The sequence below is a fragment of the Epinephelus moara genome, chromosome 21 (genome assembly GCF_006386435.1).
Source record: "Epinephelus moara isolate mb chromosome 21, YSFRI_EMoa_1.0, whole genome shotgun sequence".
Taxonomy (NCBI): domain Eukaryota; kingdom Metazoa; phylum Chordata; class Actinopteri; order Perciformes; family Serranidae; genus Epinephelus; species Epinephelus moara.
The window spans coordinates 15,457,362-15,477,318 of NC_065526.1; the positions used below are offsets into that span (position 1 = coordinate 15,457,362).

The 19,957-nt window shown below is 41.3% G+C and overlaps 1 protein-coding gene across 1 annotated transcript in view; it reads right to left on the reverse strand.

Annotated features, from left to right (window-relative positions):
- Positions 1 to 2,460: 2,460 nt before the first annotated feature.
- Positions 2,461 to 19,957, reverse strand: part of gng12a (guanine nucleotide binding protein (G protein), gamma 12a) — a 49,317-nt gene continuing 31,820 nt past the window's right edge. The window contains exons 2-3 of the mRNA XM_050074718.1: positions 7,670 to 7,778; positions 2,461 to 6,035 (exon numbers count right to left, since the gene is read on the reverse strand). Of these exons, the coding sequence (XP_049930675.1) occupies positions 5,910 to 6,035; positions 7,670 to 7,762 (219 nt within the window). The 5' untranslated portion in view covers positions 7,763 to 7,778 and the 3' untranslated portion in view covers positions 2,461 to 5,909. The remainder of the gene's footprint in view (positions 6,036 to 7,669; positions 7,779 to 19,957) is intronic.

Here is a 19,957-nt window from a genome sequence, read left to right on the forward strand (position 1 = left end):
ATTTCGGACAACATACTATGTTATGACTTTTTTTCCGTGATTTTGGACGACATACTATACTATGACTTTTTTTCATGATTTTGGACGACATACTATGCTATGACTTTTTTTTCGTGATTTTCGACCACATACTGTACTATGACTTTTTTCATGTTTTTGGACGACATACTATACTATGACTTTTTTTCATAAGTTTGGATGCCATACTATACTATGACTTTTTCATACTTTCGGACGACATACTATACTATGAGTTTTTTCATCATTTTGAACGACATACTATACTATGACTTTTTTTCATCATTTTGGACGACATATTATACTATGACTTTTTTCATCATTTTGGACGACATAATTTACTCTGACTTTTTTGTTACATGTGATACTATGACTATTTTTTATGATTTTTGATGCTATGCTAAACTTTTTTAAAACATATTTACGACATACTACAGTATGACACTTTTGTCACATCTGATGACATACTACACAATGACCTTTTTATTTCAAATGTAAAAACAGTTGTAAATTAAAATTACAATTTGTTTCTCTGAAAGTGGAGGGTAGAAGCTGTAGAAGTATAAAGTAGCATATGCGTCAAATCTTTAAGTACAAATACCACAAAACTGCACCTAAGTAAATGTACTTAGTTATGTTAAACAACTGGTCAGGGGAGAGTTGGCTGCAAAGACGGCGACAGTGTTAAAATGGGTGTGTGTCTTTACATTGCTGAGCCTACCAGAGGAACAGAGGTGTCACTGCAGTCAGCCCACACCCTCATCCTCTGGTCCTCCCTCCCTGCCGCCCCTTCCTCTCCCCCTCATCAGCACATTCCTGCACACTGACACTGTAACTGCCCGGGCAGATTTCCACAGTGAGGCACATGGTCAGCGAGCCGGCCTGCCAGCCGCTGGCCGTATGCCCCCCCTGTGATTCTCACATTGCTGCACAATGACAAACTGGGATTACTGCAGAGGCTCTGCTCTGGTGGTGGGGGTGCGCATTCATGCTTACAGAGAATATCCAGGCAGTCTGCATCATGTTCATGCATAACAGGAATACCTCTTCAGAGTTTTTATTGGTTGAAAAGTTATGTTAAAAGCATGCATTCTGATTTATCACCCAGTGTGTGCTACAGTATCTTTGGCATCAGTAAAGGTGTACTCTACACAGTGCTGATGCACCTGGTGTTTCCTGCAGACATCTGATCTTTTAAGGAAAACAGCACAATCCGTGAGAAAAACGACAAGAGGGAAGCAAAGTCCTTAACAATGAATAATAGGTGAGAATGGTAGCTCATCATCAGCCAGGTTCAAGTGTGAGAGCTGTCATATCATTTCAGTGTCCCTGCAGTCCTTACAATAGGTGACAATGAGCATTATTCCTGTGTGATCTTCTCATTGTGTGCAGGAGAAAATGAAACAAGCTGTTTATCCACCAGCTGGCCAGAGACAAGGTCGGAGAGACCCGAGTGGCCACCAACGGAGAATGAAAACAGGCTCTCAGGCCAAGTAGACATTTTCCCAAAATAGTTACTCCACTCTCCAAGAGCGGAAATCAGGGTTTGGTTGTTTCTATATTTAGCCATCTTGTGTTCTGTGTTTTCTGACAGTCGTGGTGAGAGGCCCGAGGTCTCGCCTTTCCCGAGTGAGATATAAATAAAGGACTAATGAGAGGAAATGGCCTCAGATACACATGGGCAGATCTCTTTGGCCCAGCTCCATCTGACCAATAAAACCATCCAAGTCAGGTTTCTATATTCACAGGACAGTTCACCCCAAAATCAGAAGTTCATATTTTTCCTTTGACCTGTAAGGCTGTTTATCAGTCTAGATTGTTTTGGTGTGAGTTACCGAGTGTTGGAGATATTGGCCGTAGAGATGTCTGCCTTCTCTCCAATATAATGGAACTAGATGGCACTCAGCTTGTGGTTCTTTCTTTCTACTGAATTACACCAAATCACAGAGCAGAAGGAAATTAAAATGTACGACTTTTTCATGTCTTTTAAAGCCTAATATTTATACAACTGAATTTAAAACATTTTAAGACACTTTAAGGACCTAAAGACACTGTGGATATGGTTGGTGGATGTAGTTCAGTGGGAAGACAATAGTTCCTACATGAAACTGCTCACAACAAGGTCTGTGGATTATCTTGAGTAACTGGGTCATGATTTCTGGAAAGAGACATTATTGTTGAGTTTTTCTAATACATTTTTTGGCACTTTGAGCACCACAAGCTGAGTGACATCTAGCTCCATTATATTGGAGAGAAAGAAGACATCTCCACAGCTGATATCTCCAACACTCTGCAACTCACACCAAAACAATCTAGACTGATAAATAGCACTACAGGTAAGAGGAGAAATATATCTGATTATGAGGTGAACTGTCCCTTTAAATACTGTAAATCTGAGGTTGTATAAAAGGTATCAGTGATGATCACAAGTTGAAATCTTCTGACTGTGCAGCACAACACATCTTTATTGAGATATTAGTACAGTACTGTACTGTAGGAATGCTTCACTTTATTAATCTCAGTTAAGTCTCCATACAAAGGTTGGTATATTAATAAAGACATTTATCAAAATGCAGATTTTGACAGTTAAATTAATCTCAATGGTACAATAAGGCCGTTACGGAGTTGCAGAATGGACAGATATCATGACATGGCAGTGGTAATCTGAACTTTTCCTTAAGAGGCATACAGCAATGATTTATTGCAAGTAAGAAGAACTGTTAGAGACAATCATAAAAAATACAACTGGATAATAACACCAGATCTTGCTCATCTGAAGACCTGAAAGTACCCTTTGGAGAAGGCAACAATACCGAAAAAACTGCTGAAAAGCGGAGCACCAGGTGAGTGAAACACGACTTAACATGTTTAACAGGTGACGTGTGGACAGAAACAGATGGCACAATATTGTTACAAATCACTTTCATCCCACAGATAAAAACATTTGATAGAAACATCTTTTTTTGTTTTTTAAGATCAAACTCCCAGTTAGAGTATTCTTCATGATACAAGGCAAACATGTAAGGCTTTAGAGTGTAAGAAATTCTTAATTTATGCTTTCTATTCTGTTTTTTGTTACATTAATCATAGCTGTTCCCCCAGAGAATCACAACATGAAGGACATGTTAGACAGAAGACCGTAGACCCCCACCGACACAAACGTTATAGTTTAAATCCAAACACATGAAAAATTTGAGAGCAGTCTTGAGAGAGTGGTTTTCATCATCAATGCACACTACCATTTGCACCTGTACCTACAACACTTGTGCCGAAAACACTTTAAGACAACGATGTGCACATTCGCTCGACTAAGACACTTGTGCTGAGCAAGCAGGCGTGGCTCACAGTGTTGCGTTACACTCGCTGATGACCTTCGTGCCGTCAGCGTCCTAAAAATATCGTACCACAGAAAGTTTTCAGAAGGAATGGCTACGAATCGTCTCATTCAGACGCATATTTAGATGTTTTTAAAATGCAGTATCATTGGTTTGGCTTGGTCCCAGGGACTTCATTACACAGTGTCACCCTGCATACAATGTCACACTTTCCAAAAACAAAAAACAAAACTGCACTGCATTATGTGATAAAGCATTTTCATTCATTCTGTATTTTACATGTACGGCTGTAAAATTTCCAAAAGCATCACAGCAGCGGGGTCGCATTATCCCAATGGCTTGGATCTGAGCATAGATGACCTTAGATTAAAGATGTTTATATGGATTTTATCTCCACGTGATGGTTCATTAAATCCGCTGTATACACTGTATCACGTTAATCAGCCCAGTCGCCCTGAGAAAATGTTGGCGTTGTATGTTTCTGCAAACCACAGGTACGTTTCATTTCCTATGTATCAACATTTCTAAAGTGACATAGCTCAGATTATATGTATATGAAATAGGCTACATTCAGGAGGAGGAGGGGAAGGCAGATGGTGTGACACCTACGTGAGACGGCTGCCAACTCCAACCCGGCCAAACAGCAGACAGAAGACTGCTGTTCAAAACGAAACAAAAGCTGGCATTTTTTAATGAGAGTTCAAGACATTTCCAGCCACGTTTGTAGCAATGAAACTGGGTATTTTTTAACAGGAGTTAGGGACATTTTCAGCTGTGTTTGTCGAGACAAAATCAGGTATTTTTTGATGAGAGGTCTGGACATCTACAACCACGTTTGTAGTGACAAAATCGGGTAAAAATGGGGATTTTTGACAAGAGGTCTGGACATTTCCAGCTGTGTTTGTAGGGACAAAACCTGCTACTTTTTAACAAGAGGTCAGGGCATTTCCAGACACGTTAGTAGCGACAAATCGAGGTATGTTTTTAACAACAGACGTGGACATTTCTAGCTGTGTTTGTAGCGACAAAATCTGGTATTTTTTTAACAAGAGGTCGGGACATTTCCAGACACGTTAGCAGTGACAAATCCAGGTAGTTTTTAACAACAGATTGGGACATTTCTAGCTGTCTTTGTAACAACAAAATCTGGTAATTTTTAAGAAGAGGTCGGGACATTTCCAGCCACGTTTGTAGTGACAAAACCTGTTATTTTTTTGAACAAGAGGCTGGGACATTTCAAGACACGTTAGGAGCGACAAAATTGAGTATTTTTTGACGAGACCTCTAGACATTGTCAGCCATGTTTGTAGCAACAAAATTGGGTGTTTTTTTAACAAGGGGTCAGGACATTTTCAGCCATGTTTTGGGTGACAATACCGGGTATTTTTTTAGCAACAGTCTGGGACATTTACGGCCACATTTGTAGTGGAAAAAACAGGTATTTTCTTAACGAGAGGTTGGAACATTTCCAGCCACATCAGTAAGGACAATACCAGGTAATTTTTTAACAACAGTTTGGGACATTTCTAGCTGTGTTTGCAGTGACAAAACCTGTTGTTTTTCAACAATTCAACATTGGGTCATCTCCAGCCATGTTTGTGGCAACCAAGCCTGGTATTTTATGCCCAATCATGATGTTGCCCTAATTATAAGTAATTTTTTTAAGCCTGAATAACCACATGTTAACTACAGCATTCCAGCAACCTAAAATTGAAACATAAAGTTTCAAGTTATCCACTACATATGAAACATACAGATATCTGTGGTTTGCATAAAAGCGTACAATGCCAACATTTACTCTGGCGCCTGGGTTGCTATCACATTGCTAATACCAGACAGGAAAACAATGCATTAAACAGCATGTAGATTGTCGTGGACCAGTAAGAGCTGGGTAGCGGAATACTTTGAGTATCTGAATTTCACACCAGATATGGTGACGTTACTGTTCCCAGTCAAAGATACATCATGGTAACATTTGAGTAGAGGCTCGATGTAAACCCTGACCACTGACCACAGTGATCGAAACTGCACAAACTCTGTAAAATACTGGTGGAAAGTCTGAAGCTACATAATTAAAGCCAATATTATCCATCTAAAAAATAATATGCTTTTAAAAGACTGAAGGGAAACTTTGGCTGTATGAATCAAGGCAAACCAGAGAGACAGTAACAGTCTCTGCTCGATGGAGATGAGACTGTTTACACATAGTGGGAGGGACCAAATCCACCCAATGATGTTATAATACTCAGAAAATCATCTCTGCTGTTGATTATTATTGAAGCGGTTATGTACCTGATGACATCCCAACTCATGCAGCCAAAGTCTTGTTAGTGGTCAGAGCTCAAACTGAATAGCGGCACTAGTGGGGCCTTTTTCGCTCGTTACTGTTTTGAATTGGTTGAATTGCTGATTTCTTAGCAGATCAGGTGAACACATGGTAACAATATGATCACAGTCCACCCCTCACTCCTCCCAACAAAAAGAATACAGCAACATTAATAAGCAAAAAAAAAACAAAAAACAAAAAAAAAACAGGTAAAGGCTAAGTGGCATCCACTACAATATAGTGCAGGGTTTTTTGTCCTTGAAGGGATTGTCTGAGGCGGGGATGCCCATAAGGAGAGGGTCGTTTCTGGCGTGTTCACTGCAGTAATTCATAAGGTCTGCAGAGGCCTTGGATACCTACAGGAACAACAGAAGACAAAGACACAACTTCAGTTATAAAGCAGTAAAAGGCAACTTTTTCAACCTGGACCTGATTTCCCCATGATTTGTGTGTAAGTGACTAATGGAGATGACAGTTTTTGAAATTGGTCCAGTTTTGATCCAGACCCTGGAAATGATCCCTACAGAGATACACCATTTTGTTAAAGAGTAAGATCCTTTTTGTTTAACCATAAACTGCTCAGAAGTCACTATCGTCAAACCCACCAGACCCCATTTAGATAAACAGTTATTTTATCTTCATAAAACACACTTTATTCTAAACAACAGACACAAAATTAAACCAACACAAGCTGTTTTGGTTTGTCTTTTGGTTGAAATAAACCCCAAATTCACCCAGTTAGATGTAAAAATATGCTGGCTTTATACGTGTTAAATTAACTGGAGTTTGGTGGGTTTAGGGATGGCGATTTTGGTGCCATTTCTAGTTAAACAAAAATGATCTTACTCTTTAATAAGAAGGTCTACCTCTGTAGGGATCTAACAATTTCTCTGTCAGGGGCAAAAACCCTTTAAGTGAACTGAAGCTGACCTAGACTAAGAATTCTCCTAGTCGACCAATAGTCGTCATTTAGGGCCATTAGTCGACTAGCTGCCTGCATGTTTATGATATTAATTTAATTATTAAACTATATATTTTGGGCAGGGCAACACAATGGTTTGAGTTGAAGGTGTGAGAAAGAATAGTATCAGTAACATTGTTAACACTGTGCTACATTACAGAGAAATACAAAACCGTACTAATGAACCTTCATTAATATAGGCCTATATTTTATCTACAAGTGCACGTCACACACTGAGCGAGCCGCCTGTTAATGACGCTGTGGGCTAATGGGCATGTAGCTACTTCCATGTTTCAGATGATACGTCATGTTTGTAGTCGACCAATGAAGATGAGTTTACATATCACCTTGGGTTCGTCCTTCACCTTCTCAAAATGATCCCACACTTTGGATTTCCTGCTCGACATGTTATTAACTAGCCTGTGGAATAACCGCAGGTACCAGCCCTGGAAATTAACCTGACTCCTGTCTGACTGCTGAGTGTGGACACTTCCCGTGTCTGTCCTTTCAAATTAAATCCCCACATGGTCCAGTCATATAGGTTTTGGTTTATTTTGACAAGGCACAGCTCCAAAAGATGTTTCACTGTTTTGTTTTTTCTGCGACTAAGTGACCGATGAAATCTTGCCGACTAATGAGTGGTTACATTGCAGCCTATTTCACCGCTGCCAGCTGCAACCCTCTCGCTCAACGCTAACCAGTTTCAGAAGCTGTTGTCTCCATTAGTCACTAAGACACAAAAACATCAGAAAATGGTGTCCAGGTTGAAAAATGCCAAACTTATCATTTAAGAGCAGCTCTCAAGTGATCACATGATTAGCCAAACAGATGAAAGGATTTCCCTACATTTGCCACATTGTTCATTTTTTAAAAAGAAATCAGTGCATGTTCTTAGTAGTGTTATTCTGCAAAAACATAAATGATTTTCTATCTTCAAAAAAGTTATTTTTATTAGTATGAACTCTTTAATTTCTCCAATACCACTTAGATGTAAAGATGCATGGAAGGTGGTTTATTGTTGCACTGTACCTTTATCCTCTCAATGCTCGCCTCTATTCTCAGCTGCTGCACCGTCCGCCGGGCATGGGCGATGTTGTTGGAACTGTGAGCCTTCGAAGACATCCTGGGCAAAACAACACTGTAACAAAGGACAACAAAGACAAGCTTCAATAACCCTGAAGAGAATGAGACATTGGTATAGAGGGATTTGGGGTATTAAGCAAAGATGTAATGAGGACAGATTAAGAACGATGATGAAGCATTGGGGTTTTCTTTTCACAGTTTCTGCACCTTTTAATATTTTCAAGGTCAATTCAGATGCACTTTAATGCTGTCTCTACAACAGGAAGAACCGACACTCAACAGACTGAATGAGCAGAGAGTACTGGAGCATGGGTCAGTATTATGGTCTGTGCAGGGAAGAGTGTTATATTAATATTAGGCCAGTAAATCATTTAACTACATTTACTGCAGGTGAGTGTGTTGGAAACTACACGTGTCGGTTTAATAAGCATCAACGACTCTTCTATACTTCCTCTTCCTCTGCAGGGCTGTTCCCAAAAGTGACATCACTAACAAGGTTTTTTCATTATCAAGTTCACACAAAGCTGAGGCACACCCATCATTATGCAAATTCTTTTTTTTTTTCTGTTAGTTTTTGGCAAACATGAAGTGAAAAACTTGTTATGGTTTACTGCAACATCCAAAGTGCAGGAGCTGCAACTTTTGAGCAAAGAATCCAAAAAAAAAAACTCTCACACAACTCGTGCAGTATAAGGCCTCAGTTATGCTTCCCACACGGATGGTCCCACAGACATGATCTGATGTGGCATCATGACAAGGAAACATTCGGATCTTTTATACTCTGTGTGGGTTTTTCAATGCGGGAAACCAATATTCTCCCAAACTGTAAACGACAGAGGATCAAAAACTCTCGTCTGCAGCATGGTTCTCCATTTTCTCCGTCAATCCACATCTGCATAGTTAGAAGATGTCCAATGTATACAGACAAGCAGAAATCTACCACATGGGACCCCAGCTAACACCATGTCTGATGGTGTGACATCACTTTGGCCATTCATACCCTTGTGGATGCATCTAGCACAAATCAAGCATAATCTAAGTCTTGTTTGCTCAGTACTTCCAAGACTCATGCATTTTTGCTATTTAAAGGTGCTTTCAGACCTAGAGTTGTCTTGCTTTGGTCTGAATCAGGGACTTATTTTGTCACAAAGTTGCATAATTGCCTAGAGTTGGTTTGTGTTCTCACAGCAGCATTTACAAGTGGACCAGATCAAATGCCTTGTGTGAGAAAGCTGCTCTTGATTGGTCAGAATTTCCATGTGGGAAAAATCCAGGAAGTAAAGCAAACGCTGAAGAAGAGTACACTTGCAAGATAAATGTGACACTTTCTAATGTCACAATGGAGGGACAACTACGCAGGTTGATTTTAGCGCTGCTCATCGTGGACTATATTGCTGTCATTGTTCATTTTAGTCAAACCATACAGTTTGAAAACGAGGCGCGGCTCCAACTAGAAAACAATGTTTTGATGCATTGGATGTGCTGAATGTGCATATTAAGGCAGTACAGGAGGAGGTGCACATTAATAATCCTCCAGGACTGTAACATGCTCATGTTTAACCCAAACAATGTGTCATGTGACTGCAGTTGGTTCAGATCGAGGTCGGAACACGTTCTCACCACAAACGAACCGCACCAGAGTTCGTTTGTAACCAGACTGAGACCACCTCTTCAAGAAGGTCTCGGTACAGTTATTTTGGTGCGCACCTGAGTGTGATTGCTGTGTTCACACCTGCAACGAACAAACCGCACTTAGGGGGCAAACGAACTTGAGTTTGATTGAACCGACCAATCAGGGCAGGTGTGAAAGCACCCTATAACTCTGCTCATGTATTCCACTGAGCAAAGTTCAAACGCATGCACCTCGTCCATGCATACCACTCATCCGTGAGCACTACTCATATGCAGATTTGATTTTAAATAGTGAGGTTTAAGAGAAAATGCATGTGTTTGGGAAGTGCTGACCATACAACTGGATAAATAAGACTTGGATGTAACTGCATGAGTTGTGTGAGAGTTTGTAAACAGATGTTTTGATATAGTTTTGCTGTTGTTAAATGTGGCCCCCTTTTACCCCAATACATAAAGAATTTTTCTCCATTTTTGGATTCTCAGTCCCATGTGGAGGCATGCGAGAAAAACAGAGTTTTCCTCACAACTTCAACGTGAGACGAGGTGAGTTATTGATACAAATGATGATTTTTGGGTGAAGTATTCCTTTAAGAGACATTTGCAAGCAGTGCAGTAACCCTGCTGCCAGACAAGGCACAATAATACCACTTTGTTTCAGTGTGTACAGTCTGAAACATGAGCTTGGCTGATAGGCGCTGAAATCTGACATTACAGGATATCTATATTTAAACAAAAGGCTACAGCGATGTAAAGACTTGTTGTTGGTGTGTGTGTTGGTGTGTGTGTGTGTGTGTGTGTGTGACTGAGGGGCTGCTGTCTGGGAGTGAAGCATCGGAGCGTAGCAGTGAGTCTGAGCTGTGATTCCTCTTCCTGCTAATCATTTACAGACTGGATGAGAACAAGCCTGGACACATCCTGCAGTCGGTGTGGGAGCTCTGGCTCCAGTGTCTCTCCCCTGCGCTCTCACTTCTGTTTATTGCCATTTGTCTGCATTTCTCATAAAAACGCACATTTGCAACACACACGTGACACACCTCGCTTTCAGCAAAACTTTTCGCAGTAGGGAACAGGAAGCTTCACGTACAGTTTCTCAGAAATTTATTGTGAAATTCACAAGAAAAACTTCTGCAGAGTCAAAGTTTATTTCTTTAAAACGTCTGAATGAAAAGAGAAGTTGTTTTTAAACCTCAGTTGAGGATGCACTTTATCCCATCTGCTCATTGTAATAAGGCTTTCTTCATTTATGTTATAAGCGTACAGTTGTGCAATGAGGTGCCCGTCACATTTCCCGTAAATAAAAAAGATAATACGGGAAGGTGCAGTGAGTGCAGTTTTTATAGCACACTTTTTATGGCAGACCGAAACATTCAACTTTATTTTGCTCAGCCCTGTCTGCAGGATGTCGTCCCTCCAGACATCCTCTGATGCTGCAGCTCTTCATTTGTTTCAGGAACAAAGAGAAAGGGAGGAATAAAGACAAAAAAAAAACGGAAATGGGAAGGGAGAGAAAATCTCCATCTTCTGTTGGGGAGTGCCTGATTAGAGAGTTGTATTTTCATCTAAAGATAAGTAATCACTGCAAAGGAAACACGACCAGAGCTGACTCACAGAGCTAAAATGTTATTGATAACATGAAACAGAGACATGAAAGGGTCGTGTCGTACAATGCACAGCGAACAATCCTAAGGAAACATTCTCAGTTTAGTCATAAAGGCGAGGCAGCGCAGGTGAAGCTGATGGAAAAGAGGGCATTTATTTCTGTAGCAGTGTTTTTACATTAGAACTGTCACATTAAGTCTTTACGTTGGAGCCTAAGTTCGCTCCTCTGACAAAAACCAATGAAGTTTTTAATGACGTAAAGCAGCTGATGACTTTCTCGTCTGACTGTAAATCAGTATAACTAATCATCTAAGACAATCCTTTACCCGAAGAGCAGGTTAGTCACCAGCCTCTTTGTGCTCCCCTTCAGATGCTGCTCTGAGCGGATAATTTACTGCTGCCAGGTAAGTTCGGACTTCCTGGCACTACCAAGCAAACCAGATTGCATAGTTTATAAATTGTGTAATACGCAAACATAATTCAAAGGCTGTTGATCAGGTACAACAGTGAATAAAGAGATCACATGAGAAGAGCAAACAGTCTTCACACAACAGGGCTGCAGTGAACTGGAGGACTCCCTCCTCTTGAAAACCGTCCTTGCGGAAACCTCAAAGTTAATAATCCATGACTTGAATTTAGCCCTGCTATTCTCAGCAGACAGTGTAAACAACAATTAATTCTCAAACACAGAACAGAGCTGCAAACGAAACCAGAGTGGAGTAATCACACTGAGAACAACTGAGCAGCTGGGTTCACTGGGGAGACTGGAAAGACTGGGAGGACGCCCTTCAGAACTCAGCCCTGCTAAAGTGCCTCTGACAGAAGCATTGAATACAGTGGATGCTATTCTTTAGCCAACTATGAGACTCTCAAGGGACCACTACAACCTGCAAGATAAGAGTTATGTGATGGAAATAACTGGGCTTCAGTAGCACTGCTGCTAGCGAGCTAATCTGTTAGCATGTTTATTGCTGACTGTTGGTTCAAATCAAAATTCACGCTACATTACTGTCAGATTTTTTTCAAAAATTAAAATATGTCAAAGATAAATCAGCCTATTCATTAAAAAAAATAATAATTTCTAGTACACAACATAAATAATTGGCTAACTGATACCCATGAACCCCTGTGCAATCATCGGAGCTAGCTAACGCTAAATCAATGTGTGGTACTTTCCTGTAACGGTGAGGTTTTAGCAAAGTTAGCAAACACTTACATAATATTGACCAATTAGCTGTGTTATTATTCCAAGTGTACGGAGATTCTTTTGAGTCACATGGATCGTTTAGTAACTTTTCAAGTAAGAGACTCTGACTCAGAAACCACAGGTGAAAGTGCAGAGAGGGTGATGCTAATGCACCTAGCCATACAACTGCCCCTGACTACAGGCAAGTGCAAACAAGAGAAGACCTGAAAATATTCAAAGCATTATCTCAAGTTAAGGCTGGGCGATATGGACAAAAAAAAATCATATTTCCATATTTACAGGCTGAATGGCGATACACGATATATATCTTGGTGTTTTCTATGAAATGGACTACATGTTTTCAGTTGCAAGTTAAAGCCACATTTGAGATGTCACAAGCACTTTTATAAAAACAGACTGTGATCAAAATAAAACGCTTTTTTTTCCCTTGTTTGAAAATATGCAGCTGCATAACTTTTTGCACACAGCACTGGAGCTACAGAGGTTTAAAAGTTTGCAGCACAGGACACAAAACTATAACATGAAAATAAATGTATCAAGTAGGTCTAAATCCATGTTGTGTGAAAAAATTAAATATGTTTGTGTGGGGGGAGTTAAGTTTAGTTTTCCATGGCTTTTCAAATGAATCTAGTGCTGGAAAATGATTTAAGTCTCTGTATTTATTTAGGCTGTTAATCTTAATTATGCACAGAGCATCACCAGTGCAGCTGAGAGACATTTTGTCCTTGTTATATACGTCTTTTATATGAAACGTCTGTGTTGTCGCTGCATTTTATTAAACAGATCTGTCGCCTGCATCCCGGCGCTGTACACCTACCAAGAAGAAAACTGGCATGCTATGACCCACTTCACACACAAACTAGCAGCGCAGCACTGGACTGCACGTGTGCTGCGGTCATTTCATTCATCTCACAGACTGATTTAGTGTAGCACGTGCAACATATAGACCGATGTCTCACTGTAGACTAATTAACAGACAGGTTAAACAGAGGAGTAGCTCTGTGTCTCTCTGAGTGTTGATGGAGAACTTGTGAGTGGGGTGGAGCTGTGCAGAGAGTACGCAACTTGACTCTATATTGATGTAAACGGTGTTGTCTAAATTAAATTTTTATCTTGCTTGACAATACATCGATATGTCGTACTTAGTCGTTATGTCGCCTAAAGTGCAACTCTGTTTTTACACAATATATGTAGTAGGGGGTCCCTGCTCCGTCTCTCGTTGAGCTCGGGTCCTTGGCCTGAAAGAATTTGAAGGCTTCCGCTCTAGTGCCAAAATACAAGTTGAACCTGCATGTGGAGCAGAAGGAGGCGAGCCACTGGTCAGGCAGGCAAATCAGGAAGAGGTACTTAAATCCCACTGGCACCCAGAAGTGATTCTTGCAGGCAAACCCTCCCCATTGAGTCACCTCAGTCAAACCGTGCAGCCCCTGTGATGTGATGCCAGCTTCTACCAGCAGCACCGGTCTGACTGAAACTATGGGAGGGCACCGATGTGTGTGTGCACAAGTGTGTGGCATTAAGCACCACCATGCACATACAGGAGGGAGCCTCGCAAAAAAAGTTACCTCCAAGGATCAGAAAAAGACCACCCCCCTTCACAGCCCACCCTATCACAACACACACACATGAAGCAGCAAGGACCACCTACTGCACAGAGCAGCGCAGCCCCCCGCTCCCCTCCATACCTTACACACAAATCCACCCGCACACATGCGATTCATTAGCACAGCGTTCAAAGTGCCAAGAACAGGGAGCCATTATGAGTCAGTGCCATTAACACCAACACTCAGAGATGAAAAACCGTGTGTGTTACGCTGCAGCTCAGACCTAAAGAAAACTCTTAAATTTGCTGCTGACGAACACAAACGACACCCATTAAAGGCTAAAAGAAGAGTCGGTCCTGTCAAACGTACAGTATGTGTGGTCTCTTCAGAGTATCTGAGGCTTTTCAGACCAGAGTAGCTTTTGTAATAAAGTAACACGGCGGGAAATAAACTGCTTTAGGGCTTAAGTGCTGCCGGCTGCACTTTAGACTTGACTTGAGGTGGCGAGAGTTAGGGTTAAGATCACACACAAAGTGGCCCAAAAATAACAAGTGGGTCATTGCTGGACTCTTTTGTGGCTTGTCAGACTGTAAAAACACGGCAGGTTTACAGCCATAGTTCAGGTTTAAGAGAAGAAAAGAAAACAGACACTGGAGTGTGTTTTGCTGTCAGCTTCATTTACTTCAATAACCTGGAGAGGTCTGGGGTCGAACTTATATCAGACTAAAGCTGGAGTTTTGCTTCTATGAGGATACACTTAAACGTTTCTGCAGACCTGCACAGAGAAGGACATTATAGGTACACACCTCCCAAATAGGGGTGTAAGAAAATATCAATACATTTGAGTATCACAATATTATGTTTTATGATACTGTAATGATTCTCAAAAACACTGTATTGATTTTTATTTACATTTTTTATTGTCTTGATGTATTTTTAACCTAAAGAGTCCTACAAGCACTTTTTTTTAAATTATTTTGACAAATATTAGTGTGTTTGCTCAGATTGCATAAAAGGTAGTGCTGTAATCATGAGCCAGTAATTCATATATAACCCCAGTAATGGGGAAGGCTGTCACGTGACCAATGCGCTGACGGGAGTTAGGAAAAAAGTAGTATAAATAGCAAAAGTCCACGTGAGGAGGCAGTTTGGGGTGGTGAATGGGTTCAAACAAACACAGGACTTCCTCCAGGAGAGTAATGTTTGTGTTCAGTTTAAAACCAAATGAACTTTAGGTTTTTTAATGTACATTGTCACCATGTTTCTTTTCCCAAACCTAACCTACGGAACTTTACATTATGTAACGACGCCATTCATGGGGCACTAGTTTGTTAGATATCATATGATCTGCTGTATGTGCATTTTCGCAAGATTATATACAAACCGTTGCATGAGGATATGTTGACATGATGAACATTGTACTTGCTTAACATCTGCATGTTGTGATTGTCACTGTTAGCATGTTAGCTCAAAGCACCACTGCTGTCTCAAAGTACAGCCACACAGAGCTGCTGCATGGCTGTAGACAACTGTTACTTAAAATGAAGCTCATCTTCTTGCAGATCCTGTAGATATAAATGCTCATGCACGAGAACTTTACTCTCTGATCTGCTAAAATCCAAATCAAAGTTGACATTTTATTACAAGTAACACTTTAAGTGATCATGTTAAACCTCCCTTAAATATCTACTGCCTGGCGTCTGTCTGACTTTATATACCAGCTGAGAGTTGACTTGAGGAAAGGCGATATTCGGAGTCTAGACAGATGTCTGCTGCTTTGAACAAAAGAGGAGTTCAAAGACTTGGGCCTCAGCCACAAGCCAGTATATTGGTTGTTCTCCCTCGTGTGCCCGCACACACACAGCTCTATCATTTCTCTCATGTATACCCCTCCCCCTGCACTCTCTCTACAAGCAGGAGTTTCCCAGTCTGAGAGCTAAAAGTAGCCTTCTCATACTCCCTGCTGCCAGTCAGCACTTTTCCAGCTGAATGAAAAACCGTCTCTCACACCTCAAACATGAGCCCGCACTGCAGTTCGTTGCTGAGCAGATCAGATCAGCTCTCCAGTGCACTCCCCTCCTGCCTCTCTATAAACACCTGGCTGTTCTCACTTGGTTACGGTGCTTATCAAACCCAATAATACTCCAGTCATCAGTCCTGCTGCCTGCTGAGTACAGTGGGATTGTGTTTATGAGCCAGAGGGAGAGACTCTGGCTGCTGAGTGTGTTGGTCTGTGAAAGAGAAAGGGTGAGGCAGGGAGGAGATGGTGTGGGCACTTGTTCACACTGTGAGAACCACCAGAGTGACATCACCACTTTCCCACCAGAAAAGAAATGACAGTGGCTGCCCTGGTTTCTTTGGCAGCCGCTGACATGTAGTTGACACTGAAAATATCACAATGACTTTGTTTACAAGGATAAACAGAAACCATAGAGACAAGAGGACATGAAGTTAGGGCATCGCAGGTCACGTACTGTTTTAAGTGGAGCCGAAACAACCAACCGTTTAATCAGTTAGGAGGCTTTCACATCAGAGGCCCAGATCTGAGTACCCTTGACCCCAAAGCCCAGTTCATTTGATTAGTGTGAACACTGCATATTGTTCTCGGGCACTTGACTGCTATTTAAGTCACAGTGGAAGTTGCAATAACATTTTTTCAGCCCCATCCTCTGAACTGCGCGGCCATGGGCTTATAAAGCAGGAAGGCAGGCAGGAATGTTGTCCACGTCCATAGTAGGCATAATGCAAAGTTCGACTCCACTATATGGGCTTGGGATCCTGCAACTGATGGGCTTGTCTTACACTGCAACAACAACATAAACAAAGATGATGATGGAAGAGTCCTCAGATATGGAACATAGGGTGGTCGCAACAATTGCAATATTGCAATACTGCGCTACTGACAAGCCAACCACTATGTTCACTGTGTTTTTTTGTTTTGTTTTGTTTTTAATGGGATCACCGTGCATTGACACGAAGCTACAAATGACAGCAGCAAGATGAGGCGCTGAACATCTATTCTTCGCACTGCACATTTGCCATTTTCTTCTTGTCGTAGAGAGTTGAAAAATATATTTAACTTCCGATAAAACGCTGCACGCAGCCATCTAAACGCAGTTGAGGAGGGGCAGGAAAAATACCTACCATCACATCGCTGAATGACAACAACAATGTAAGAGAACTGAACCCACGAAGACTGGCGATGTGCTTCGGTCTTCCCTTCATCCAGAGTAAGTACTGTACCTTGTGCTGCCATTTTACTTCTGCAGATATTCTGTCATAGCAACCAGACACGCTGTGGCTCTTATTGCACCTCATTGCCCTCCTGCATTCTGCATTTAACAATAAACGCATATAAAATTTGTTTGAGATAGGGATGCACGATAATACTGGCACATCATCGGTATCGGCCAAAGGTAAAGTAGGAGACTGTTGAAGTTAGTTTCCAGGACATTTTATTTTATTTTTGTCCCTTTTTCCACAACTGGAAAACTGGCCAACCTTTTTCCAGGTTTTCCAGGATGCGTGGTGAATCTTGAGTTAATCATGAATGTCGAAACCAAATTGTGTGCTTATCTATTCAGTTGAGATTAGGGATGCACAATAATATCGGCATGCCATCGGTATCTACTGATATTGGCTCTAAAATGAGAATCGACCAACATGCTCTTTTTTATTTTGCACAATGAATGAATATTACATATATTGAAAAGTATTGTATTTCATGTCTCCATCTGCTGGTGGGCCATCATGATAAGAGTATGCATGCATAATATGATGTTAATTCCACTACAGACAAGATTTGATGATTTGATTTTACAAAAGTGGATATATTGATATCGGTACTTGTTATCTGCCAAATTAGTTGTTATATATCAGCATATCGGATATCAGCAAAAAATCCAACATCATGCATCCCTAGTTTTAACCTGTGTCATCTTTGTCCTTTAAAAAGAAGCAATATCCCTGATAATAGCCTGTCAATAAAGCTTATTTACAAAGCACTAAAATAAGGATAAAAGAAGTAATTGCAAGAAACGGTGATAATACCACACATGGACCTACCATGACAGCCCTACATGGGCATCTATTTACAGCTATTTACACAGCATGGGGCAGGAGGTGTCAGGAGATGGAGTGATACAGTGGTGCTCTACTAATGGGAAGGTCAGTGGTTTGATCCCTGACCCCTGCAGTCTACATGTTGAAGTGTCCTTGGGCAGGATACTGAACCCCCTGTTGCTGCTTTGAATGTGTGTGAATGTTGATCTGATGTGCAGGTGGCACCTTGCATGGTAGCCTCGGTCACCAGTGTGTGAATGGGTGAATGGTGCTTGTGTATTAAAGCATTGTGAGTGGTTGCTAAGACTGGAAAAGCAGAATATAAATGCAGTCTGTTTACCATTTTCACTAAATGGCTAATCAAGCCATAAAAAATCCACATATTGATCAATAATGAAAATAAAAGTAAGCTGCAGGCCTCGTTTCAGTGACAGTGGCAGTGTATCAGCTGAACGCAGCACGGCCGACAGTGAAGGACAAACAGCTGATAGAGGCAGAAAACTCGCCTGTGTGCTTTAAGGGGGGCTGCGACAAAGACACAGAGCTGCAGCACCACCCCAGAGCTTCAGGTGTGGCCACTGAGATAAGTGAAGCTGTCAGGACCCCGCCCAGGCCTCTGGCTGCACACCCAGTACAAAGGGAATACTGGGAAATTCAGTGTCCTCTGTGCCGGTCTACAACACTGCTTGGTTATGATTGGCTGAAGGGCCTCCATTATTCCTGTGCAAGCATATGTTTCCAGGAAAAGCTGCAGGAGTGTGCAAAGGTTAATGGAAAGTTGTCTAGATTAAACATGCGGCCTGACAAATAACACAGCTGCCTGTTTTTTTTCTGTATCACCATGAAAACGTTTCAGTTAAACTTAAAGCCACATACAGTAGGTTCTCAGAATCTGGCACAGTCCTGTAACTTCTGCAGCTTGACGGGATAGAAAAACAACAATCCAGCGTACTGTAACACAGTCACACAGTGTCTAGACAGAAGACTAGACTGGACTCATTTCTGCACGCTTTCTAAATCCTAAATTCATGCGCAATTACTTGAGGCTCATTCCTGTCCAAATAGACTATGAATGATTCCTTGTTTCCAGCACAGACTAGATGGCTGACGAGTTATGCTGCGGGAATAACAAGTCAGCTCAGTTTATTATGAATTTGAAAGCAAAAGAAAAATATGCTGCATGTCAAGTTAGATACGGTGTGCACATCCATGAGATAGCAAAGGAAGTTAATCAGTGTTCTTAAACATGATGATACTAAGAACAGGATTGTGTGAACATGGCAGACGGCACATCCAGTGGCTGTCAGTGAAGAGGAGCAGGATGTGTGTCAGGGACTCTGCCTGTCTGACATAATGACAGATAACTGTGATAACAGAGGGGGGCAAGTAACACTCTGGTATGTTAGGATTAAGCAGAAGCGAGAATTCACAGGGTGAAATAAAACCAGCCCTCGCTGGGCAACCTCTAATTAGGCTCCACTCTGCACAGAGCACAATTCACACACTCATCTACTTGACTAATGTTGCCTAATTTAGACTTGTGGAGTAATGGTGCAGCAAAGATTCATGGCACATAAAAAAAACTTGACGGTCGTCCTTTTATCCTTCTCCCAACATTATAATTAGTTTAACTTATGGATGGAAACACATGGACGCTTCCTTGCCTTTTAAGAGGAATTATGGGCGTTTTTCTCACCATTAAAACGAGAGCCAAAATTCTGTCCTTGACATATTTTACCTCTCCACACAGCAGTGAGTCGGGTGGTGGAATATGGCTCCTGAGCTGCTGAGTAGGACAGTTTAAGCTAGCGCTGTCAGCCATCCTGTTAGCCTATTGTTGAGATGGCAAATTATAAGTTGTGTAATCCTAAATGTGGGTGCAGTGTGGTTTTAATGTTATGGGGAATGTAGTGTAAGTGTAGTGTAGTAGCTAAGTGAAGGTCTAATGGATACCTGCTACAGTAGAGGGGGGTCGGCCCGGGAGCACCAGAATATAACACTGACATCATGAGCTTTATTTTGAAAAATACAAGTAAGTCGCCCGTTCATTATTAAAGGTACAATAACCTCTCTTTGCTTATTGTTAGATAGTTAGTGTACAGGTTCATGGAGGCATCCTGGTGGTGTAGCAGGTTTGAGGCGATGACCATGAAACTACAATGTCTCCCATTTGAGTTCAGCAGGTGACCT